The 25,677-nt window shown below is 44.0% G+C and overlaps 1 protein-coding gene across 1 annotated transcript; it reads right to left on the bottom strand.

The window, feature by feature from the left end:
- Positions 1 to 23,034: 23,034 nt before the first annotated feature.
- LOC129730906 (thialysine N-epsilon-acetyltransferase-like) lies at positions 23,035 to 25,221 on the bottom strand. The gene is made up of 3 exons (XM_055690513.1): positions 24,951 to 25,221; positions 24,684 to 24,889; positions 23,035 to 23,535 (listed from the first exon to the last, which is right to left on the bottom strand). The coding sequence occupies exons 1-3, from the start codon at positions 25,023 to 25,025 to the stop codon at positions 23,223 to 23,225; spliced, it is 594 nt and encodes a 197-aa protein (XP_055546488.1). The 5' UTR covers positions 25,026 to 25,221; the 3' UTR covers positions 23,035 to 23,222.
- Positions 25,222 to 25,677: the final 456 nt, after the last annotated feature.

The following is a 25,677-nucleotide window of genomic DNA, read 5'->3' as shown; positions in this document are numbered from 1 at the left end:
GTGGAAAACACCGAAGCCAGTGGACTCATCTTGATTAGATCCGTCAGTGTAAAACCTTTTATCATAACTAACATGTTTAAACTTAGTGGAAATTTTTTTAGGGATCTCTTGGGGTCGCAATTGATCCGGGATACCAGAAATGTCTTGTTTCATGCTGGTGTCGAAGAATATAGCATTATTAGAAGTATCTAAAAGTGCGACATTGGAGGAATCGTATAAAGAAGGATTAATATCTTGAGCCATATAGTCAAAATATAAAGTCATAAATCTGGATTCAGATTGAAGGTCGACCAACCTCTCGAAATTTTCAATTCCGAGAGGTTGGTCGACCTTCAATCTCAATCCTCAATTTGTCTCTCGGGTGGGCACCCCACCAGGTTCTAGTAATCGTACGAAGAAAATTAATCCTCTGTTCCAGACCCCGAGATATTTAGCGACTAAAACCTGAGAGATCGTTTTACCCGTTAGTAGGAGCTGCAGCTGAGCTGGGTAATGCTTCCTAGAAAAAACGACCAACTCAGTTTTCTCCGGAGAGAACTCGATACCCAGCTTAAGAGCCCATTCAGACAAATTGTCTAAGGTATCTTGCAATGGTCCTTGCAGATCGCTAGCCTCGCTACCAGTAATGGATACAACGCTATCGTCTGCAAGTTGCCTTAGCGTGCATGAATTTGCAAGACATTCATCGATGTCATTGACGTAAAAATTATATAAGAGAGGACTTAAACATGAGCCCTGGGGAAGGCCCATGTAACTAATTCGGGAAGTTGTCGAATCACCATGTGAGAAATACATATGCTTTTCTGACAACAAATTGAGCAAAAAGTTATTCAAATTTGGTGAAAGTCCCTGCGAATGAAGTTTCGCGCTTAAAACGTCTACAGAGACAGAGTCAAAAGCCCCCTTAATATCCATGAACGCAGAAGCCATTTGCTCTTTTCGAGCAAAGGCTAGTTGAATTTCAGTAGAAAGCAACGCTAGGCAATCGTTCGTCCCTTTGCCCCGGCGAAAGCCAAATTGAGTATCTGAAAGTAACCCATTTGTTTCGACCCATTTGTCTAACCGTAAGAGGATCATTTTCTCCATTAATTTCCGGAGGCAAGAGAGCATAGCAATCGGCCTATATGAATTGTGATCAGAGGCAGGTTTCCCGGGTTTCCGAATAGCAATGACTTTTACCTCCCTCCAGTCATGCGGAACAATATTTAGCTCAAGAAACTTGTTGAACAAATTCAACAAGCGTCTTTTTGCAGAGTCGGGTAGATTCTTCAACAGGTTGAATTTTATTCTATCTAACCCTGGAGCCTAATTGTTGCACGACAGGAGAGCCATCGAAAATTCCAACATCGAAAATGGAGGCTCTTCCGTAGTTACTAAAAACGCGTCGCGAAAGGTTTTCTGTTCCGGTACAGAGTCCGGACAGACCTTTTTGGCAAAATCGAGTATCCAGTGATCTGAATACTCCTCACTCTCATTCGAAACGTCACGGTTCCGCATGCGCCTGGCGGTATCCCAAAAAGTGCTCATCGCTGTTTCCCTCGACAACGCGTTTACGAACCGCCGCTAGTACCCGCGTTTTTTCGCCTTTACTAAGTTCTTCATCTGCCTGCCCAGTGCCTCGTACTTTCGAAGCAGGTTGATAGTGCCGTACTCCCGGTAGTCCTTATACGCCGCGGACCTTCGCACGTACAGCTCAGAGCACTCTTTGTCCCACCATTTGTTGGGAGAGCGCTGTCTAATCGTTACCCCGGGTATCGGTTTCGTCTGAGCTTGAGTCGCGGCGTCGATTATCAAGCCAGCTAAGAACGCGTATTCTTCCTCCGGAGGAAGTTCCTCGTGAGTCTCGATAGATTCCGCTATAATAGACTCATAACGCTTCCAATCAATATTACGTGTAAGGTCGTAGGAAATATTGATTGGGTTCGGGGGAGTTGAACCATTAGCAGTTGATATAACGATTGGAAGATGATCACTACCGTGGGGATCGTTGATTTCTTTCCACTGGCAATCTAACGCTAGTGATGTCGAGCAGAGGGATAGGTCAAGCACGCTTTCACGTGCTGGAGGATTAGGTACACGTGTCGCTTCCCCAGTATTCAAAAGTGTCATATTGAAGTCGTCATCAAGTTACAAATTAAAGAAGATCGGTTGTCGTCGTACAGCGACCCCCATAGCGAACAGAAGGGGTTCGCTATGGGGGTCGCTGTAGGGAAAAGGGTTTCACTGTAGGGAGAAGGGTTTCACTGTAGGGAAAAGGGCAAGAAGAATGTTTTGAAGGGGATCTGGTATGTTTAATGTTTTAAATATCCAGTCCACAATATCAGAGAATATTATTAACCCTGTTTCTTTTATGTCTTCTGATCGAGAAATGGGTGCACGAGGGGTTTTTGGTACCCCAGGAAGCGGTGGGTACTCCTGGTTTGATTTGAAATTAAAACCGGGGGGTACTTGCTTCGGATTTTCTTCACCGCTTCCTTTTTGTGTTGTCTTATTGGTCATTCCGCTAGGGGTTATCTTACGACCTTTGCGAGAAAGATTAGGAGAGTTGAGCATTCTCCTCTTCCTAGATCCCTCTGGCATGGTATAAGAACACCCTTCGACGGGATCGTCAGATGTACCCTCATCGGTTGGCAAAAAGAAAAAGATGTTTCCTGTCGAGGGTGGCTCAGCCCTCTTAAGCATTTCTGCAAAAGAGCTCTTTGATCGTTCCTTAAGGGAACGCTTAATTTTTTCCTCGCGCTGTTTGTACGCGGGACACGCCGAAAGGTCATGCCGAGTTCCCTCGCAGTAAAGACACTTTTCAGTATCCTCACTGCAAGCGGTCTCAGCATGATTGCCTCCGCACTTGCTGCAGCGTGCCTTGTTGCAGCAGTAGGTGGCTGTATGGCCTAACTGCTTGCAATTTTGGCAATGCATGACCCGCGGTACAAACAGGCGTACAGGCAGACGAACCCTGTCCAAAGAGATGTAGTTCGGCAGTGCGAATCCAGCGATTGTTACACGGAAGGAATCCGAAGGGAGGAATTTCTTCTTCCCTTCTTCGATGGATACTGAATGCAATTGCTTGACATCCAGTATCTTTACATTTTGAATCAGGGGGTTCTTGAAACAGGCAACCCCGTGACGAAAAATGTCATTGACCGTGAGGCTTCCTTCGGTAACCACACCGTCGATCTCCACGTCCTTGGCAGGGATGTACACGCGGTACTCCCTTGTTAAGAGCTCGTAGCTAGCAATTTCGTTTGCTTGCTTCAAGCTACTCACGACAACTCGCAGTTTGTTCGGCCTCACCTTCGTAATCTCGTTCACGGCCGGAAACTGTTTTGCCAGGTCTTTGCCTATTTGAATTATATTCAAAGGTTTTTTATGGGCCGGAAGTAAACAACGTAGGGACCGCTAGCGGCATCTGGGTAAGCTTTTACCCGTATTTCCGGTACCCTTGGTACTAGTAGGATCAATCTGGAAGTGTGTCTCCGCAGAACAAACAATAACGATCCAGCTTCGTGTTGTAACACAGTGGCCGTGGTCTTGTAGATGCCACTTGTTGTTGATTTCCACTCGCTCGATCGTATGATGGTCCGTGCTGCTAGCGGGGTTACAGCGCACAGTGGCGGGTCTCCGAACAAAAGTCGGACAAAACCCAAAATGTTCATTTAAAAGCAGAAAAATCCATATAAGGTTGATTTTTTTATGAAAAATTCAATTTTGGTATCAAAAATTCAAAAAGTTGGAAAAATATCTCCCTAAAGGGCAATTAAAATTTTCTTATGGCTAAAATTACGTCGTAGTGTTTAAATGCATATCATTACTCATTCATATCCACATTTTTTGTTATGTTTGAGGATTCAGTAGTCATCAGCGAAACTGAGAATAGTATATAAAATATATTTTTTTTTTAATAATAATGAATTATTTCAAAATTATAATTTAAAATTTTAATTATAAATATAATTTAAATAAGTACGGTGTCAGTACAGTTAGTTTCTGGCGAAGCGAATATAGGAAACCAGCATAAACTGTCAAAATGTGAACTATCCGATTGTGTGCCAAATTTCGCAGTTGGAAAACTGGGATCATGTAGTATTGAAATAGATATCATTTTTGGCTCAATTAATACATCGCATCAATTTAGGAAACAAAATGTTAAATACGTTAAACTTAAATAAGTGAGTAGAAAACAAAGAAATATTCATTCATATAAAATCAATGTTGTGTGTAATTAGCTGTCTTAAAAAAAATTAAATAATTAATTGTTCTGTCTTTTTTTCACGCTATACTATTTTAGAGAAATGTGCATTCTAAACATACTATACAGAATATTATATGTTGAAATATGCAAAATGGTTATTTTAATAGAGTCTAAGTAAAAATTTGTCGTTTAACATGGTCAAAAGGGGATATGCCCGTTTTATGAGTTTTCATACTAGTAAAAATACAGTGTCTATATACGTTAGTGCATAATTTGTGACGTGTCACCATCGTATTATAGTAATCAGGGATACCAGATATGCAAATTTATCTGAAAATGAAGATTTTTATAGTCCGCGTGCAGACTTTTATTGATTTGTCGATATTTGCAGTTTTTTTTAGAGAGCAGATTTCATATTGAATTTAAATTTAATATTGAACATTGAACTTAAATTTCATAATAAATTTTCGGAGTAGAATTAAATGGAAATATTACCTATTCTCAATATTTGAAAACAGGTAACATCGATCAGCTCAACAGCATCAAACAGCGAATTCAAAGAGAATTTTTTGCCAAACTTGGTCTACATGTCGACGAACCGCACGCTGGCTTCGGAAATAGCAATAACAGTGTTACAGCAATACGTTTTTTCCAATGCAGAATTTTCTTTGGAGATAGCAGGAGTCGATTTAACCCTCTAGTGCCCAAACATTTATAAACATTTTTTAAGTTCTTATTGAAGCTTTTTAGAAGTTCAACTGAAGACCGTCTAGAGGCGACACTGGGCACTAGAGAGTTAAATTTAATCCAGCGATTTCAGACGCTGCTAGCAACGATTTCGAGTGGCGAAAGAATTGATGCATCAAAATTTAAGTCCAACGCTACCGTTCATTATTACGTAAAATTGTATGGATGTTCAACAACAGTGCACAAATTACTAATTCAAGGAGGTGAAATAATCGTGTAATCTTCGAGCCCCATTGGCAAACTTTCGGAAGGAGCCCAAGAAAGCATGAATAAAGCAAACCGGAAAACACGAGAAAATAAATGCCTGGAAAGGATCACGTGAGAGAACTATCGGTGACATGTTTCGTGAGCTGCTAATTGCGTCAGATCCGGTAGTTCCGAATTTTAGACACAACAACAAATCGAAAAGCACTTTCACATAAGAGGTGGAAGGTTCATTAATTTTCAGTCATGATGATACTGACGATGACAAGAAATGTTAAAACCTAATGCATTGCTTTAAAAATGAATATTCATGTAAATTTAATATAATTATATGTGTTATTTTACCTTGTTTTCACATCGGAACGTAAGCTGATGATGTTCTTCTAGAACAATTGAATGAAACTACTAGCTACTTCTGTAAAACAACGTAACTTTCACAAATCACCATGCGCCTTCATTCAAACTATTTTATTTTCAATTTAAATTTTTGTTCAGCGGGGCAGAAAAGGGCAAAATGGGACCTTAATATTCGAAAAGTAGAGAAAATTTCCTATGAAATGCATATTATGCGACCTGTGGAAACCGATGGCTCAGATCGTACAGCATACATTTGCGCAAAAAAAAAAGTTTTTTTTTAGACCACTCAATTGGTATTTCAAACATTTTACAAAAGTTATGATGAATTATATAATAACATTCAACACGAAATACAAATCTGATTATTTATCTTCAAAATGCAACCTATCGCATTGAATTCGAATAAGAATTAGGTGAGTATTTACTAGTTAAAGTAAACCCCAATATGTGCTCTCTGAGCGAAAAAAATCATTTAAATGACATGACTTAACAGCGTTTAAAGTGCTCTCAAAAATTTAAATTTAATCCAATTGTCTTATTATTTGGAAAACACGTTTTTCAATACAGTAGAACTTTAAAAAAAATATAAAACATCAATAATTAGAACTTGAGTTTTGTCCGGCTTCCGGCCACTGTGCAGCGGTGCGGGGGAATTATTCTTGCTGATATACCAGCTGCGTATCGGATCACTGGCGGTGTAGCCTGCCCCTACCAGTGTGCAGAAGATGTTTCTGCCGATATACTGCAGCCTATTGTTATCGCACTGCATATGAACTAACCGACAAAAAAACACCCTATTGTTATTTTGCGAATTAGGCAGAGCTGATAAATTTGCGTCTAATCGAGACGAAAGCAAAACAACGAACGACAGTATATAACAGTAGCAAAGCAACATTTAACATTAATTTGTTAAATAACTAAACACGCGAAAACTGTCCTCCATACAGGGAACCAAACTTTGTTCTGGGAAAAATATCGTAGAGAAGCTTAATCACAAATTACGTCACACTCAAGGAGGAGCGAGGGAGTGAAGAAATAAACAATGTGAATGCAGTGAAAAGGGATCAAAGATACGATTTTGCTTAGCGTAATTTGTGAACAGACCCAAAGTCACACAGGCTTTGGATCATCCACATTCCACGTGGACAACTTTTGGGAGGGGGGTCTGTGTGATGTCCACGGTCCACACAAAATTTTGAGAATTTATATGAGAAGTTGTTGGGGAGGGGAAGGGGGGGGGGTAGCAAAATCTTTAAAAATCAGTCTACGTGGAACATGGATGGTCCCTAATATACACTACACACAGACACTTACCACAGGCTCAGCACGATTTGATATTGACCGCACGTCATGCGTTGTACTGTTAGAAGGTCGATTTTGAAAAGTGACCAGAATGACAAAATAACCTCAATGCTCACCTAATGTTTCGAATGCATCTTAAAGCATTTTTTCTCACCTTTCTAATGGTGATGTCAAATTCAAAATCGGTGGTTGCGAACTTGCTCAAAAACACATTTTCCTGATGAAATCCAAGATGGCGGCCAATTTTTTTCTACTTCAAATGAAAGCTCTATCAACCCTCTTGAAAACGATGTGTTGGTTGAAGGGGGTTCAATGACAAATTCAAGAGAAATAAATCAATAAAAAGGTCAAGAATTGCTCAAAAATAAGTTTTTGTAAAAACCGTTTAACCGACTTGTGCCCGAGGGGTCCATCAATATGAACTAACCAAAGTGGTTTACTCATTTTTTTGCTACTTTCAATCATTTAGACATAAAAATATCCTTTTTGAAAGACCTCATGTCACCAGTGGGACGGTTTCAGCGAGAATTGCTCACGTGCTTCTGAGTTGTGACGTAGATATCTAAAAACAAGATTATGCCGTTTGGAATTGTATTCCGCATTGTTCATTGGCACAGGAAGGCTTTTTCAGTCCTAATTTGTCTTGGCTTGTGAAAATTTTTTGAAACAATGTTCAAATCATTGATTTTTGAACATTGTTTTTGAACTTCTACGTAATCAATGTTGACAAAAAAGGGCCCTTTTAACCTGAGACGCAAACCCTCTCCGTACTTTTCTAAATTTCATTTTCGTCGTCCAACCACATCGGATTTTATTAGGTAGCAGTAATTCCAGCTGCGGACAATGCTCTCTCATGTTCAACCGAAGTTTGACAAACTATTTAAAGAGCACCGAACAAAAAAAAAAAAATGCAAATAAATGTTCTACTTAGAAAATGAAAGTTTTGCTTTATTGAAAAGACAATTTTTTTGACATAACATCGATACACACAAAAATAAGGGAAAGAAGAAATTGAAAATGTCAAAGTTACCTTACCTTACCAAACAGTCCCGAGCCGTGATGTAGCCACTGCTATACGTAAGAGTCGTCTCCATTCCATTCGGTCCATGGCTGCAGTTCGCCAGCTCTGCAGTCTGCGTAGGGTCCGCAGGTCGTCTTCCACCTGATCGATCCACCTTGCCCGCTGTGCACCTCTCCGTCTCGTCCCTGATGGATTGGTTTCAAGAACCATCTTTACCGGGCTGTCGTCCGACATCCTTACAACATGTCCAACCCACCGCAACCTCCCTACCTTAGCGGTGTGGACGAGAGATGGCTCCCCGAGCAGCTCCTGCAGTTCGTGGTTCATTCGCCTTCTCCACACTCCGTTTTCTATCTGCAGTCCACCGAAGATGGTACGCAACACCTTCCGCTCGAAGACCGCAAGGGCGCGTTGGTCCTCCACAAGTGTAGTCCATGTCTCATGCCCGTAGAGGACTACCGGTCTGATCAGCGTCTTGTAGATGGTTAACTTGATGCGGCGACGAATTCTACTCGATCGGAGCGTCCTCCGGAGACCAAAGTATGCACGATTTCCTGCCATAATGCGCCGTTGGATTTCTCTGCTGGTATCGTTGTCGGCAGTTACCAGTGAGCCCAGATACACGAACTCATCAACCACCTCGATTTCATCACCACCAATTTGAACTCGAGGTGGGAGGTTAGCACTGTCCTCTCGTGAACCCCTTCCTTTCATGTACTTCGTCTTCGATGCATTGATGACCAGTCCAATCCGTTTGGCTTCAGCCTTTAGTCCGATGTACGTATCCGCCATCTTCACAAAGGTCCGAGCCACAATGTCAATATCGTCGGCGAAACCAAACAGTTGAACCGACTTTTGGAATATCGTGCCACTCGTGTTAATCCCCGCTCTTCTAATGACACCTTCCAGGGCAATGTTAAACAGTAGGCACGAGAGACCATCACCTTGCCTTAGACCTCTTCGGGTTTCGAAGGGGCTCGAGAGTGTCCCCGAAACTCGAATCACTCGATCCATGGTCGCTTTGACCAACCGTGTCAGTTTGTCCGGAAATCCGTAGTCGTGCATAATTTGCCATAGCTGGTCCCGATCTAAAATCAATGATCATATGATGTGTGGACACGTTATATTCGCGGCATTTCCGCATAACCTGCCGAACCGCGAATATCTGATCCGTGGTGGCGCGGGCACCCATGAATCCCGCTTGGTAGTGCCCCACGAACTGCTTCGCAAATGTTGATAGTCGACGGCAAATTATTTGGGAGAGTACCTTGTAGGCGGCGTTCAACAGAGTGATTGCCCGGTAATTGCAGCACTCCAGTTTGTCGCCCTTTTTGTAGATGGGACACACAATACCCTCCATCCACTCCTCCGGTACTCGTTATTCCTCCCAAACCTTAACAATGACCCCATGCATAGCTCTAGTCAGTGTTTCTCCACCGTTTTTCAATAGCTCGCTGGGAAGTTGGTCCACTTCAGCAGCTTTATTGTTTTTCAGCCGGCCAATCTACTCCTCCACCTCCAGGAGATCGGGGGCTGGAATCCTGATGTATTCTGCTCGTGCACCAAGATCAGTTGCCATACCGTCCTCGCGCTCTACTGCATCGCCGTTTAGATGCTCGTCGAAGTGCTGCTTCCACCTTTCGTTTGCATTCGCGTCAAACTAATCATTTCTATGATTCGGGGCCCTTGTACCTAGTAGCGCTACAGCAGTGCTACCTATGGCGGATCGGATGCTCCTCCAGCCATCTTCAAGGGTAGCTGCGCCAAGCTGCTCTTCCGTGGGTAGCGCTGCCTCCAGGTGCTTAAAAGGTAAATACTATTTCTAAAAATTATCGTTCAAAAATCTATAATTAAATATACGATTGAAGTTGATTTAAAGACATACAAAAATCCCACTCCTAAAACCCCTTCCCAACCACTCCGACATTAACCGTAAACATTGGACAGCCTGCAACCCGGCACATTTGACGTAACTGTCATCTGTCAGATGAGTCAGCAGTTCCCGTCGGCAAAATTGCTAGCGTATAAATACGCTGGGTAACCCATTGAGGTTCTTCTTTCTGGTAACAGAAATCCAATCTAGTAGTGGTATATATACATAAAGTGATTTCTAAATAATTATAAAAAGGTGACGAAAAAGTGCAAAGGAGTTTTGGACTTCGGGCGGCTCGCTCGATAAAGTGATCGAAAGGACCAGGGATCGCGCTGAAGCGGAGTATTGGACTACCCGCGGACAACTGCAGGTAGCACGTTCGATTGCCAGCGGCATCGACCAGGAGACCTCATCCCCCTGGATAATCGTCGTCGATAACGCACCCGTGACGCCACCTTCGATATCAAGCCCGGCGGCTGATAATCGTCCGATGATCTTCCTAATCAACGCCATCTACGAGTAATTGCATCTGGCAGCATTACGTGGAGCCCGCCGGATCCACCCACGCTAGACGAGGTGTGGGGCGATGCACCCCAACTGCAGTATTTTGAGACGAATGAATGCCGGGATATAAGCGTTTTGTGATCGTCATGAAATTTCATTTTGTTATTCTCGTCGCTTCATGTTTATCCCAACAATGATGATCTAATATAAGATGCAGAAACACGTTAAATAGATAAGCTAAATGAAGATGCTTTGGTGGGGATGAGTCTTTTATCCCGGTAAATTTTAATCCAAAAATTTTCGGAGCGTGCTGACTTCGCGACGTGGTTCTCAAGTTTTTATTCATGTCTCTCTCACAGTGATCACAGCGCTTAAACAACCGGAGATGGCGTGCTCAAGCTCTAGTCTAATTTGGGCATCGATAACCTTTTGCGGTGATGCATCATCATCTAATTTAAGCTCGGAATGAGGCGCGATACTTGTTGTTCTAAACCCAGTACTCGAACTCAGCGTATCGTTTACCAAAATGAACAATACTGCAGATCTTGCCCTTTCCTTCAACACACTTCAGCAACCGCGGGAGGTAAATCTTACTCATGATCTGGAAACGTTTCCCGATAAGTCTGGATACTGCATTGTATGCTGATTTAATTGGCTTATAAAGCACCCTCTGAAACACTTACTTTATGTAATAGATAAGGAAATTATTCTAACTAGATCAGCAAACCGGAAAAGCACCACGGTAGTAAACCCCTTTCAAAGACCCGTCTGTGTGACACAATTTCGAACAGAATCACGTCCATGCTTGAGCAAATATTCCATCACGAGGCCAAACCACGGCAGATTTTCATTACCCGAAAGTGTTTCTATTCTGTCACGAAGATGCCATCCTTCCATAGCTCATGCCATTTTTTCTGCCATCGCGCGCCCTGGTAGTGGCAATGGCAAGCAACCAGCACAGCACCTCTAGTAGCCCATTAATCCCAAGCATGCTCTGACTTTCATCCGATCGTTTTCGCGATATTAAAAATTATAGCAAGGCAACTCCGCTCATATTCTAGTGGATGTTATGTGAGTAGCAACGTGCATGCAACAATATGCTTTCTCCTCATATTGCTTCGGTGCTGCTGCTGGCTGGCGGGCATTGGAAAGTCAAAAGCAAAGCAACCGGAGACGGGCACGTTTCAGGACTTTGTTCTAGTTTTGGATGATTTTTTTTTCCGTTTGGTGTTGCGATGAGATTCGTGTTGCTTTGGCTGTAGGGCCAGGCGCGATTGACTTTTTTTACTCTGCTTTTTTCCAAGAAACGATGACCGTAGGGGGAGGGGCAAAGAATTGGGCCGGAAATGGTTTAGTGGTGGAATGAATAGAAGCACTTTGCAGCGCACGTTCCCAGCGCCGTTATCGACTTATTGAAAATCATAAATCGCTGCACAGTCGGCTGCTGCCTGCAACAGAGCAAAGCTTTCTTCTCGTGGCCATAGCCGTGAGATTGAGACTTTTATTCGGGGGGTGGTTCTAGGCTAATTAGAATAGATAATATTTGTTGCGCATTCTACGGTCATTGCATTGGTGGTTCCTCAGATGTCATGCCATGTTCCTTTGCCCCCTCTTGCACACGCCTATGCTCGTGTTAGTTTGGGGTGCGCCAACACCAATGCCAACAGCGAAATGATAAAATAGTGTTTATAATATTAATGTTTCGGTGGTGGGATCTGTTCGGCGCGTGCTATTGCACAAACAACATGTCTGTTGGTTGCGGTGGATGCTGCATCCGTAACAGACCGAGCATCTTCGGAAGCGAGTTTTCCCGGGTGGAATTGCTATCAGATCGTGCGAGAACCTTCACCGTAGTACGGGGAGTTGTTGCTGCAGTTTTAAAACTCTAGACTTTAGACTAAACATTTCACACCAATACACAGAGACCTTTAGCGCTGGAGGCACTAAAAAAGTGTACCGGAAATGCCAAAGACACATGCAGAAAACGTGAATACTTGTCTTTCGGACAAAAACTAGCATCGTTGCTGGTAGAAGACATGCTACACAACAAAACCGATCCCTTCCTTCCAGTGCCAGTGTAAGTTAAGGTGAATACACAAAAGGCTAAAATTTAGCCAATGCAGAGTTTGTCATAACATCTTGCCCGTAAAAGAGTGGGGTGAAAATTCTTCTCGTTTCTGAGGTAAATTTAAACCGATAACCGGTGCAGGCAGCATTACATTGCAGCTGCACCAGCAGCCAGTAGATTGTGATCAGACTTGTGCGGGTAAACGGAGATCAAAGAGGGAATAAAATAATTATTCAAAACAATACGATAAATTATTTTTGCTCGGTTTAGTCCTGCTCTGGAATGGGGTCAGAACTGGGTACCGAGTCGAGAGAGAGACACACACAACCGGTAGGAATGGTCATCTGTGGGTAGCCAACCGCACTGCAGACAGAGCATCGATCAATTTGTTTCTCGCTTTCTCTCTGCTCTGGATGTCGTTGTCGTGTAATGCTTTCATGACCTCAAATCCCACTGCATCCGAAAGCCATCCTTGGAGTGCAATAACTCAATGGTGGATTTAGGCATTATTTATATATTTTATCAGGCATTAAGCACGAGGGCTTAACAGGCGACAGTTAGCTGTAAAGATGGTAGCATCCATTAAGTCGACTTGTCCATCTAATTTATGTTAGGCTTTATTTTCGATAGTTATCATTATACCGTGCAGTCCATCGTTGGGGAATTTCTCCAACTGCGTCCAACTCCGAACGCCAACCACCACACCGGAAAGGGTGGCAATTGTATCATCGAAAATTTGTGCACTTTTACCGGCCATCAATTGCTCGGAATACGACGATTGATAGCCGCAACGGGGGTGCCCATTAGGTGTGTTTTTGCAGCGTACACGAAGGACTCGAGAAAGGTGTCAACCGCTTCGGAACCAGATCGAAAGCACCGGGACACTGAGAGATAGCTGGAAATTGGCGCAGCATCTGGTGGACACATTCTGGAGTCGCTGGATTCGTGAATATTCGCCAACTCTAACAAGGCGTACAAAATGGTTTCAACCAATAAAACCGATTAAACCTGGGGATCTGGTGATGATAGTTGACGGAGGAAAACGAAACGGATGGATAAGAGGGCGTGTCATCAACATCGTAAAGGCAAAGGATGGGCAAGTTAGTTTCAGCTTTGAAGCTGCAGTAAAACGCACGCTATCAGAGAGGTGATTTTGTGCTTCGCGACACCGAAAACGACGTCTTTGATACAAAAAATGTCGATGAATGTAATTTTTTTAAATTACTTTCGAAAGAAACTGTTATAACATTTGCAAAAGCATTTCCAGCTTGAAGAAAAAGCAGTAACAAAACACTTTATCATTAATCTTATTTTTTTTTTTAAATTAATTGTCGTTGGAAAGCTTTAACTTCAAAACTAGGAAAAACCTTGTCGAAAAGGAGATGTCAGTAATTATCATTCGAGCATTTTCAAAATCAGATTTAATTTTAACGCCAAGTTTAAAACTGGTTATAAAATTTGTTGATGCTATAAATATATATATATATATATATATATATATATATATATATATATATATATATATATATATATATATATATATATATATATATATATATATATATATATATATATATATATATATATATATATATATATATATATATATATATATATATGGCAGAGCTGTATGCCACCACGGGTCGGTATTTGGCGATTACCGTAGGCCACGGAAGTGCTAACTTCAAGAACGCAGTCCCGGACCATCAGCGAGAGCTAGCCTAGGTTGTGGTGAGACTCAGGCATTGAGCCGAATTCACACAAGAGCCACATTATCCGGAAGCAGCTCTGACGGAGCGAATAGTGCCGCTCCCACCACCCAAATGCACTAATTCGCCCATTGGGATTGATGCCAGTAAGTTCCCAATTACGGTAACTGGTCGCAACGCCATATGATAAGAGTCGGATTTCGTTTTCGTACCACATTTCTGTGCTGGCACCTGCGCCGAGCTCCCTTAGTAAGGTCGTGTGACAACGGCTTGAAACGGCGAGACAACAACCGGTGCAGGGGTCTCCGTCCCGTAAAACCTGGCAGGCCTTCCAGTACGTTCCAAATTCATTGCCCGGTGGGAACCGGGCAGGAGTGGGATCAGATGTCCTTTCCTGACTTGCGCCGGTCGGGGGTGTCATAGTTGCTCATAAGGCGCTATGGCAGCCGCCCCTAGCCATGGCCTCACTGCTTCGGCATAGACTACCATGGGACCAGATAGGCGACCACTCCAGTATGGATAAGGATAGCGGCTGGAAGGGGGACCCACTTAACAAAAATGAACAGTGAGATGGGTTTAAAAACCCGTTTGCACGAGGAGGCATCCAGAGGTCTCCGCCGAGAAAGGCGGAGATGGATGCAGTAAAGGACGCCTGCGAAGACGGCAAAGGCAGTACGCCTACCGGATCGACGCAAGACATCGCAGTGGCTGGTCCACTGTTGATAAAGGCGGTCGGAAGACAGCGAGACACGCTACCGGAGGTAGTAGCGCTGTCGGAGCAGCTCGATGCCATAATCGAGTTTGCGAAAAGTCGCACCAACACGACGAAGTACCTGAAGCAGGCTCTCTACATGCTTCGGTCCTCCGTCGATGCTGCGAAGAAGGAGCACGCCGAGCTCAAGGCAAGAGCGGTGGCTGCAGAGAAGAATGCAACGGAGGTGACCGGAAGGGCGACGAAGTCGGTCCAAACGGACACCTGCACGTCTGCAGCGGTTTGCGCCTCCGGGTCAGCCGCAAAAAGAGCAAGGCAGTCTCCGGGGGAAGCCCCCGAGAACAGCAAGAAACGGTTGGTTGTGCTAAGCCCGCGAGATAGCACACCAACGGCCTCCAAGTCCGCCGAAAAGTCTGCCGAAGTGGCAGCTACGGGAAACCCTTGGGTTACCGTGGGAGGAAGGAAGCGCCAAAAAGACAGCAAGCGCAACGACGAGAAGGCGACAAATCGTCCAAAAATGGGAAAGAAGGCGCGAAGCAGGGGCGACGCCCTCATACTCAAGACGGAGGGGTCCAAGTACTCCGAAGTCTTGAAGAAAATGAGAGGCGAAACCCAGCTCAAGGATCTGGGAGCGGATGTGCGGACCATCCGTCGTTCTCGCACCGGCGAGATGATCCTTGAGCTCCGTAAGGATGCTAAAAACAAGGGCGCTGCCTACAAGACGGTAGCCGAGCAGGTCCTCGGGAAAGATGTGCAAATTCGGGCACTCACCTCAGAGGTGACTCTCCAGCTCAAAAACCTGGATGAAATCACCGAGAGGTGCGATATTGCACAGGCCCTCAAGGAGAAGTGCGGAGTGAAGTAGCCACTGAGGTAATTCGCCTCCGAAAGGGTCCAGCGGGGACCCAGGTGGCCTCTTTCCGGCTTGCATCGGCCGATGCAACTCTGGCCCTGAAGACAGCCAAACTTAAGGTTGGCTGGTCAGTATGTCCCCTGAGCATACTCCAGCAGCCGGACGTTTGCTTCAGGTGTTTCGAGGGAGGACACAAGTCCTGGACCGTTGTGGTGGTGCTGGCCATAAATTTAAAGACTGCGGGGAGCCTCCCAAGTGCTTGGTATGTACTGGAAAACGGGACGCCAAGCACTTTATGGGAGGCCCACGGTGCCCAGCCGGTAAGGCGGCCACGAAACCACGGGCGTGAGGGTGACACAATTGAACCTGAACCATTGCTATGCGGCACAGCAGCTGCTATACCAAGCAGCGTCTGAGTCGCGGTCGGACATCGCAATCGTATCGGACCCCTACTGCATTCCTCCCGGAAACGGTAATTGGGTTGCAGATAAGTCCAGTACGGCGGCCATATGCACGACCAGCAAGTTCCCGGTTCAGGAGGTTGTGTCAACCTCAAATGAAGGATACGCGGTTGCCAAGGTGGACGGAGTGTTCTACTGCAGTTGTTATGCTCCGCCGCGTTGGTCTATCGAAAGGTTCACCCAGATGGTCGATTTGTTATCTATGGAGCTGACGGGACTAACACCCTTAGTAGTGGCGGGCGACTTCAACGCTTGGGCTGTTGAGTGGGGAAGCCGCCGCACGAACCGGAGGGGTCAGATCTTGTTGGAAGCTTTGGCAAAGCTCAACCTAGATCTGGCCAACGTTGGAACCAAGTGTACATTCAGCAGAAATGGTGCGGAGTCGATCATCGACGTGACGTTCTCCAGCCCAGGACTGATCGTGAACTGGAGGGTAGACGATGGCTACACCTATAGTGACCACCAGTCGGTCTGCTATAGCGTAGTCCAGAACGTGAGGCGGCAGGCGACGGGTAGAGCCAATACTCCGACCGTCCGCGGGTGGAAGACATCGCATTTCGATGCCGAGGTATTTGCAGAAGCAATGAGAAGAGAGCGCGAGGGGGGCAGCTGGCTCCGCCCGAGTGCTGACCAATTAGTTGTCACATTATCGCGGGCGTGCGACGCCACCATGCCTAGGACCCGCCAACCTAGGAATGGTAAGTCACCGGTATACTGGTGGACCGACGCGATAGCGGACCTCCGTAGCGCGTGCCTCCGTGCAAGACGGATGTTGCAACGTGCACGTACCGATGCACAGAGGGTAGAGCGCCGTGTAGTATTCGGATCTGCAAGATCGGCGCTTAAAAGTGCGATAAAGGCGAGCAAAAGGGCCTGCTTCAATAGGCTATGCGCGAGTGCCAATACGAATCCGTGGGGCAACGCCTACAGAGTCGTAATGGTGAAGACCAAAGGCGTGTTGGCGCCTGCAGAGCGATCACCAGCGATGCTGGAGCGCATCATCGAGGGACTCTTTCCACGACACGAGCCAAATCCTTGGCCTCCGGTTGCTGAGCCTCACGTCCGACGTTCCAGTATCTCAGACACAGACCAGGGATGGTCGGCCAACCTGCCGGGCATCCAATCCGTGAGAGACGGCAGCCGTGCAGAGGTTGTGGAGGAGGTAAGGGTTACGAATGAGGAACTCATCGTGATCGCCAACTCCCTAAAGGTGAGCAAGGCACCGGGACCGGATGGAATCCCGAACTTGGCCATCAGAACGGCCATGAAAGTGGCCCCTGATCTATTTCGAGCAGTCATGCAGAAGTGCCTGGATGACTGCCTCTTTCCGGACAGGTGGAAGCGACAGAGATTGGTGCTGTTGCCGAAGGCTGGGAAACCGCCAGGGAACCCATCGGCATACAGACCTATCTGTCTGCTGGACACTACGGGCAAGGTGCTTGAGAGGATTATCCTCAACAGACTGGTGAAGTACACAGAGGGTGTAAACGGTCTGGCAAGTAACCAGTTCGGCTTCCGGAAAGGTAGATCCACGCTGGATGCTATTCTCTCTGTCACAAAGACGGCAGAGGTAGCACTCCAGCGTAAGAGTTGGGGCATTCGCTATTGCGCAATCGTCACGCTTGACGTGAAGAATGCATTCAATAGCGCCAGTTGGGACTCCATAGCGCTCGCGCTTAGGAGCATCCACGTACCGGTGTCGTTGTACAAGATTTTGGAAAATTATTTCCAGAATCGGGTACTAGTTTACAACACGGAGGAGGGTCAGAAGTGCGTCCCAATCACCGCAGGGGTACCGCAAGGTTCCATCCTGGGCCCGGTGTTGTGGAATGTCATGTATGACGGGGTGTTGAAACTAAAGTTCCCTGTAGGGGTTGTGATCGTCGGTTTCGCAGACGACATCACGCTAGAGGTCTACGGCGAGTCGATCGAAGAGGTCGAGTTGACGGCCGCGCACTGCATACGCAAGGTCGAAGACTGGATGCACTCTAGGAAACTGGAGTTAGCGCACCATAAAACGGAGGTTACGGTTGTGAACAACCGCAAATTAGAGCAACAGGCGGTGGTCAGAGTCGGTGACTGCACCATTACCTCAAGGCGTTCCTTGAAGCTCTTGGGGGTTATGGTTGACGATAAGCTCACATTTAAGAGTCACGTCGACTATGCCTGTAAGAGGGCTTCAACGGCCGCTGCAGGACTATCTCGAATGATGTCCAATAGCTCAGCGGTATATGGCAGCAAGCGTAAACTTCTTGCCAGCGTGGTTTCGTCCATACTTAGGTATGGTGGGCCAGCGTGGTCCAAAGCGTTAGGTACCAACAGTCATCGTCGAAAACTGGAAAGTACCTACAGGCTCATGTGCCTGAGGGTTGTGAGCGCGTACCGTACAGTGTCATACAACGCAATCTGCGTCCTGTCCGGCATGATGCCTATCAGCATAGCCATTAAGGAGGACGTAGAATGCTTCGATCAACGTGACACAAGGGGTATACGAGGCACCAGAAGGTCATTCTCGATGATCAGATGGCAGCAGGAATGGTCCAATTCCGCAAAGGGTAGATGGACGCATCGACTTATTCCGGACGTATCCGGATGGGTCGGGAGGCGCCATGGAGAAGTTAACTTCCACTTGACACAGATTCTGTCAGGTCATGGTTGCTTCAGGCAGTATCTACACAGATTCGGGCATGCGGAGTCCCCCATGTGTCCCGAGTGTGCGGATGCGGAAGAAACTGTTGAGCATGTCTTCTTCGTGTGCCCTCGTTTTGTGCATGCGCGGAGCGACATGATGGTAGTGAGCGGGCCAGACACCACTCCGGACAACCTAGTTCGGAGGATGTGTAAAGACCCAAACATTTGGAGGGCGGTTTGTACAGCCGCCTCTCAAATAGTTTTAGAATTGCAAAACAGGCGACAGGTTGACCACCGACACGCCAGTGTTAGCTAACGGCCAGTCTCCAGGTAAGTTAGCTAAGTTAGCAAAGAGATCTATAGAACCAAGAGGGTGCACAGAGCACAAAAGCCGCTCCCCGAAGCAATACCTAGCGGTGGTCCCGGGGAGTATTATGGGCTGGAGACTGGAGGGGTTTTAGTGGGTCCGGTCACTGGTTCAAACCAACCCCACACTCCCTGAGGTTGGTCACCTCAGGGGTTTGGAAGCAAATTTCCCCTCCACCTGAAACAAAAAAAAAAAAAAAAAAAAAAAAAAAAAATATATATATATATATATATATATATATATATATATATATATATATATATATATATATATATATATATATATATATATATATATATATATATATATATATATATATATATATAGCTATAAATTTTTGAGTCCTACCATTTTCTAAAATTCGATGGACAAACTTTCCCCATACATTCTGTTGGCACTCTAATGTAAGTATTATGCATCCGACTCATAGGATGCATAACTAAACCGTGAAAAAATAAAACAATATCTTCTTTTCGCACGGGGGATGTATCCCTTAATTCTAGAATTTTTCGAACTGGAAAATTTAATAGAGTTTTATGGGGCAACTAGACCTTTGATTTGAGAATAACTTTATGAAAATCGGTTCAGCCATCTCTGAGAAAATCGAGTTAGATTGAAAAGTTGCACATACACACACACACACACCTACAGAAGCTCGTCGAGCTGAGTCGAGTGATATATGCCATTCGGCCCTTTGGAGCACTCTGAAAATTTCGGTTTTGCCAGTGATTGCTATACCTTTCTAGGAGAAAGGCAAAACCTCCGTCCTTTCAAGGATCCGGAATGAACGTCAAAGAGAAAAATTTTCAATACTGGTCCTAGAGCGTCTCGGGGTTTCTCTGAAGCTCTGGTTTACCTTATGCGGTTTTTTTAATTAACGCGTTTTTACGCGAATTTGTTGTACTATTGGAAATTGTCAAGCCTTGCTGAAACGAAAATCACGTCCTCTGATTGGTCACTTGCTGGCTTTCCCTAAAAAGGTCGATTGAATAGTTAACCTAGTTTACCGTAGTGTAGCGGATTGCGTTAATAGCAGCAGCGGGTTGCACTAGTATCAACTGAGTCACTTTTAGTATTTGAATTGCCAGGAGCTTCGATCGTCGCATAATGAACCCGAATTTTTTTTCGGTCGAAACCCGAGCCCGACCCGAACCCGAAACTTTTTTTTTCGTTCAAACGCGAACCCGACCCGAACCCGAAAATTTTATTCCTTTGAAACCCGAACCCAACCCGAGCCCGAAATTGTGAAATCCGAGCCCGACCCGAACCCGAGATTACATAGATTTTATAGTCGGGTTTCGGGTTTTCATACCCAAACCCGACCTGAACCCGACATTTTCAAACCCGAACCCAACCCGTACCCGACACTTTCAAAACCTTTCAAACCCGAACCCGACCCGAACCCGACCCGAACCCGTCGACCCGGACCATCTCTAGTGGTGGCTTCTACACATTACCACCTTAAAATCACATTATTACCACCAGAACTTGTTTCAACTATATATCTAAAACCGGCTATTTAATTAAAGAAGACAAAAAGCAATAGGGTTCGATAGGATCAAAATAACTTTAATTGGTTCAAAAATGCTTCAAGATTTGAAAACAACACAAAACTCAAATGAATTAAAAAAAGCATTTCCTTCGCAAACGACAGAAATTTACCGTGAATAGCAGCATAAATAGCTTTAAGACTTATAATTTCGAAAAAATTTCTCAACAAACACGTTTTTGTTCACCTGGCAACCCACGTGACAACGACGCTACTGAAGATTGAATTATTCTTCACCGCTCACATTCAAATATCATAGTAGCCTGATAGCTTTGTTTTACCCATGGGCGCAACTAAGAAAAATTTCTAGGGGGGGCTAGCTTTCATACATTTTATTAAAAAAAGAGAAAAAAGAGTAAAAATGCGCTTATTTATTAACGCATAAAATAGTGTCAAACAGTAGAACAAATTAATTCAATCGGGATTGAATCTCCGTAGATGTATTAAATATCTTGAAACGGACGGTAAAACTATTGTTTCAAGTCCTATGTTATCCATATCTTCTAGAAAGCTGCTTTATTTACTGCTGTCCTTCATATGATTTATTGGAATCAGTTACAAATTTCGCCGAACAGAGGGCGGCATACCTAACTTTTGAACGCGACTTGCTAGACCAATGAGCTAGGTACCGGCTTTATAGTGCTGGGCAAGATGCAGAATCGTAAGATCAAGTGGCAGGCGATCAGCGACAGGTTGTGTTTGTTGAGAATAAAAGGCCGGTTTTTTTTTCTTCACATATGGTAAAGACGAAGGACGACCGGATATAGAGAAAGAAACGTTCTACGCACAGCTGGAGAAACTCTACGATAGCGGCTCGCGTAGAGACATCAAGATCGTCATCGGGGTCATGAACGCTCAGATCGGTAGGGAAGACATATATAACCCGGTGATTGGCCCGCACATCGTGACGAACGACAACGCCCAGCGATGCGTCAACTTCGCAGCTTGCTGCCAGTCCAAAGTACCTTCTTTTCCTGAAAGGACAACCACAAAACCACCTGACCAACGTACAACAAACCAAACTGACCATGTTCTCATCGACGGCCCGCTCTTCTTAGACATAGGTACGTGCGCACCAATTGCGGTGCGGATATTGGCTCGGACATGACCACTTCGATCGAGTCTAGTGCGACGAAGCAAAAAGTAGACGATGTACCTGATACGACCGGTAGTCCTCTACGGAATCGATACAACGACGCTTCTAGCGGAGGGCTTCAACTCAAATAGTATGGAGTACAGACGGACGACGGATAATGGCGACAGTGCATGAACCGTGAGCTGTCCGCGCTGCTTGTAGAGAACCCCAAAAGTCAATAGGTGGCGGTGGGCCGGTCACGTCGTAAGGATGCCGGACGAGAACTCTGTAAAATCATTTCTCGTCAGTAACCCTGCCGGCACGACCAGATCGAAAGAGACTTGCGGGTGATGAGACGTCTGGAGAACTGGCGAAACACAGCTCAAAATCGAGCAGCACGGCATCAACTTCTTGATACAGCACGAGCCACTACGGCTCTAGTCATATTGGTAACGTAAGTTTACTAGGTTTGAGAATCGATCCTGGGTGCAGTACTAGTTCTTAGCCAATGAATGATGACATCTCAATTTGTGTTAATTTCGATGCTCTGATAAGAAGCATGTATATGTATTGAATACAACCATTCTCTGGGAAATTCTAGGGGGGGCCTTAAAACTTTCTAGGGGGAGCTAACTGAGCTAATTAATTTATCAATTGACTGAGATTGATTGAAATTAAACTTGTGTAAAACATAACGTTTCGGTATGAGCGGGGGCCTAGTGTGGTTGGTAACGTCTCCACCAACCACGCTCGACGCCTGGGTTCGAATCCCACCGCCGACATAGGTGTCGATGGTTGTGAGGTGGCGTGATCCACTCACAACCAACCCAACTGGTCAAGATTCAATCCTAGTCGACACCGGGAGATTTTCTGAGGCGAAAAAATCTCTGGGATCACGCCTTCCATCGCATGAGGAAGTAAAGCCGTTGGCGCCGGTCCGTTAATAAACGGGTCGTGAGTTAGGGTCCTGGGTGTGGAGTCGCCTCCCTGGGCGTCGGTGGTTGGCCACAACAGTGGCGGAACTAGACCGACGGAAAATAAGCGAGAATAAAAAAAAAAAAAATAACGTTTCGGTGTCGTTTTTTTTTTCATCCAAAAATAATATAATATACCTGTTTGATTGCAACTAAATCTATGTGGTTTTGATTTCGAGGGTTTCCTAAGAAACGCAGTTCTACATGAAAATTTTTTTTTTAATATCACTATATTTTAAATACTATATTTCAAATATAACTTTTACACTTCTTTTATGAATAATTTATGAAAATTTAAATGGATTACGTGCGTCTGTTTATTATTTTTGTATTAAAAAAACCTTTACGAATCACATTTCAGGTTTCGTAGAACAACCAATTTCTCTTTACAATATCTTCGATTTGATGATTTTTTCGCATCAGTTAAATGAATAAGAATTTGTTGTTATCAGTTTATTGAACTTTTTCGAATCACTTATCTGGTAGCATTTTACCCACAATTCCTTATGCGGTGTCAGCATACTTGTTCTTTATTTGGATACTTGTTAAGTTATAATGTATAGCGCGTTCTAATTACTAGGAGTAAAATTTTTCTCTATTCTCAACTGTTCAGTGGTTTACTACCGCTAGAAATCGTTTTTGGTAAGTGCATCCATTTTTTCCACTGGCAGACGGTAAAATTCCCATTGTTCACTTTCTGTTAAATTTTCGGCTCCCATACGATTGTAAAAGTATTTAGCTGGATTCCATGCCAGCACATGGAAATCTAACCGCTTACAGCCATTTTCCAGCGCATGTTGAGCCACCGTTTTGAATAGAAGCTCTCCGTAACCACGTTTGCGATAGTTTGGTTTGATGTAAATGTCCTCTAGGAAAAAGGATTTACCCTGCCATGTGGAGTACGAGTAGAAGCAGATTGCGTACCCAATTAATGTAGTGCTGGGGAGAAGAAATACAAAATAATTAATGTAATTTAAACAGTCATAATTCATGCGTGGACAGAGAGCCTAATTAAACAATAGAATTGATGGGAATTAGTTGTTATGATTGCGCTCAGTCTGGGATTCTGAAGAGGCAGTCTGCGGGTAAGAGAAATAAAAATCATGCAACGTAAAATAACCCAACAGTGCACACATGTAAATATGTTTAGTGATAAGATAAGCGCTTTCGATGAGGACTATGTTTGCTCGTTACAGCTCTGTTCAGCTCAAAATCATACAATATTTGTTATCACCAGCTGTGTGGCTTTCCATGCACAAAAGGTCCGAGGTCTCATCGAGGTTTGGTTCTCGTAGATGTTGATGAACAAACAGTGCGACGGACAGGACGAAATGGATGAATTACATACTGATGTTAATGCTATAGACCGAATGGTACGAGACTTCTATAACTGTAAGGAAGTCAACACTGGCATGAATGGATTTTATGTTTTACTAAAAAAAGATTTACGAAAGTTTCTCAATGACAATGTTCAGAAAGTGTGAAGTAAAACAAGCGAATGAGTTGTGCTTCTGTGAGTGAATTATAAAATAAATTAATTGTAATTGTAATTTTCAAGCATATTTGCATTTGGGTTTAGACTAATTTTCCTAGCTCAAATTCATTGTATTTTTTATATTCTCTGTAATTTGATTTAGACTAATTTTACTGTCGTTAATTTTATTTTTAGAATAGTGCTGTAAATCAAATGATCAAACTATCGAAAAACTCATAATTATTTTCATTGTGCCAGTACATAGCAGAAATGCAATAATTTTGAGTAAAGCCACAACCACAATTCGCAACCAAAGCTTTCTATCATTATAGGAAACGTGATGCGCGAGATTGCAATACTGATACATGGCCATATTTGACCCTGCACGGTACTTTCAGAGATTGTTCAATTGAGCAAGGAATGGAAATGAAAGTATAGAAAACAAATAAAGCGCTGATGAAAAACAAGAAATTATAGCCGGTTCATGCATCATGAGACCGAAAGGAGCACTCTTATCAGCACTTATAGTAATATACGAACACAGGGCACTCGTCACTGCCCGCTTCACGCTAGAAAGCGCAAAGATTTATAAATTTTATAAATAACGTCTTACCGGGTCAAAGGTTCGTCATTAGATGAGCATGACGTTATTTTTCCTTTATTATCCTCGGTTCGGATTTGTTCCGTCAGTTCGAGTACGAAACTGTGGAATATAGGAACGCTATTCGACGATACTCCATCATCGAATCCTCCATCACGCAGCAAGTCTTGAATAGTTAGTTTTGGGCCGTCGGACATTCCTTCAAAATCGGCTAGTTCCTTCAATAATGAGATTAAATTAAATATACTGAATATACGGTTGAATATAAACACGACTCACTTGTATCATCTCAACTATGGCACCTAGATCTTTCTTAACAGCTTTACGAACACTTGCATGCTGATAAACTGCCATTGCGCTATTCTACTATTAGATGATGCAGCGAACTCGGGTTATTCACGACTGATTTACTGCAACTTAGCATGTGCTGCCAAATTGATTGAGTAGCGTCTCTGCTCCTATTGTTATCTGTGCCTTGCGAGGGAAGCTTTTATCTAATCAATGAATTGTCAGCTGTGTAGTTCGTTATATACGGAGCCATCAACCCGACAGTTTCACTGAGCAATGTCTGTTCGTGTGTATGTGTGTATGTGTGTCTGAATGTATGTGACGAAAAATACTCACGCACCTTTCTTATAGAACGCAATATCCGATTTTGATTTTATATACAAATGAAGCTACTGTGCTCCTCCAGAATGCTACCGAGTGGATTTTTGATTATTGGCTTAGATTTTGAGATATTGATCATAGAGTAATTTTTAACATAGGGTATTTAACTTTAAACACAAAATAAATCTGTTGAGTGCCAAGGGTCGTATACCAATCGACTCAGTTCGTCTAAATGAACATTGCCTATATACATGTGTATGTGTGTATGTACGTTAGTATCTGTAAATATGTTGTTTATATATGTAGTATATCAAAATCGAACAAAAAAAAACAAAAAAAAATCCCAACTTTGAAAATCATACTGAGCGAGTTTTTTATTGGTTGCTTGATTTTCAGA

Source organism: Wyeomyia smithii, chromosome 1, assembly GCF_029784165.1.
Source record: "Wyeomyia smithii strain HCP4-BCI-WySm-NY-G18 chromosome 1, ASM2978416v1, whole genome shotgun sequence".
Taxonomy (NCBI): domain Eukaryota; kingdom Metazoa; phylum Arthropoda; class Insecta; order Diptera; family Culicidae; genus Wyeomyia; species Wyeomyia smithii.
Note: the sequence above shows the minus strand (reverse complement) of the source record. Positions and strands in the feature narration are given on the sequence as shown.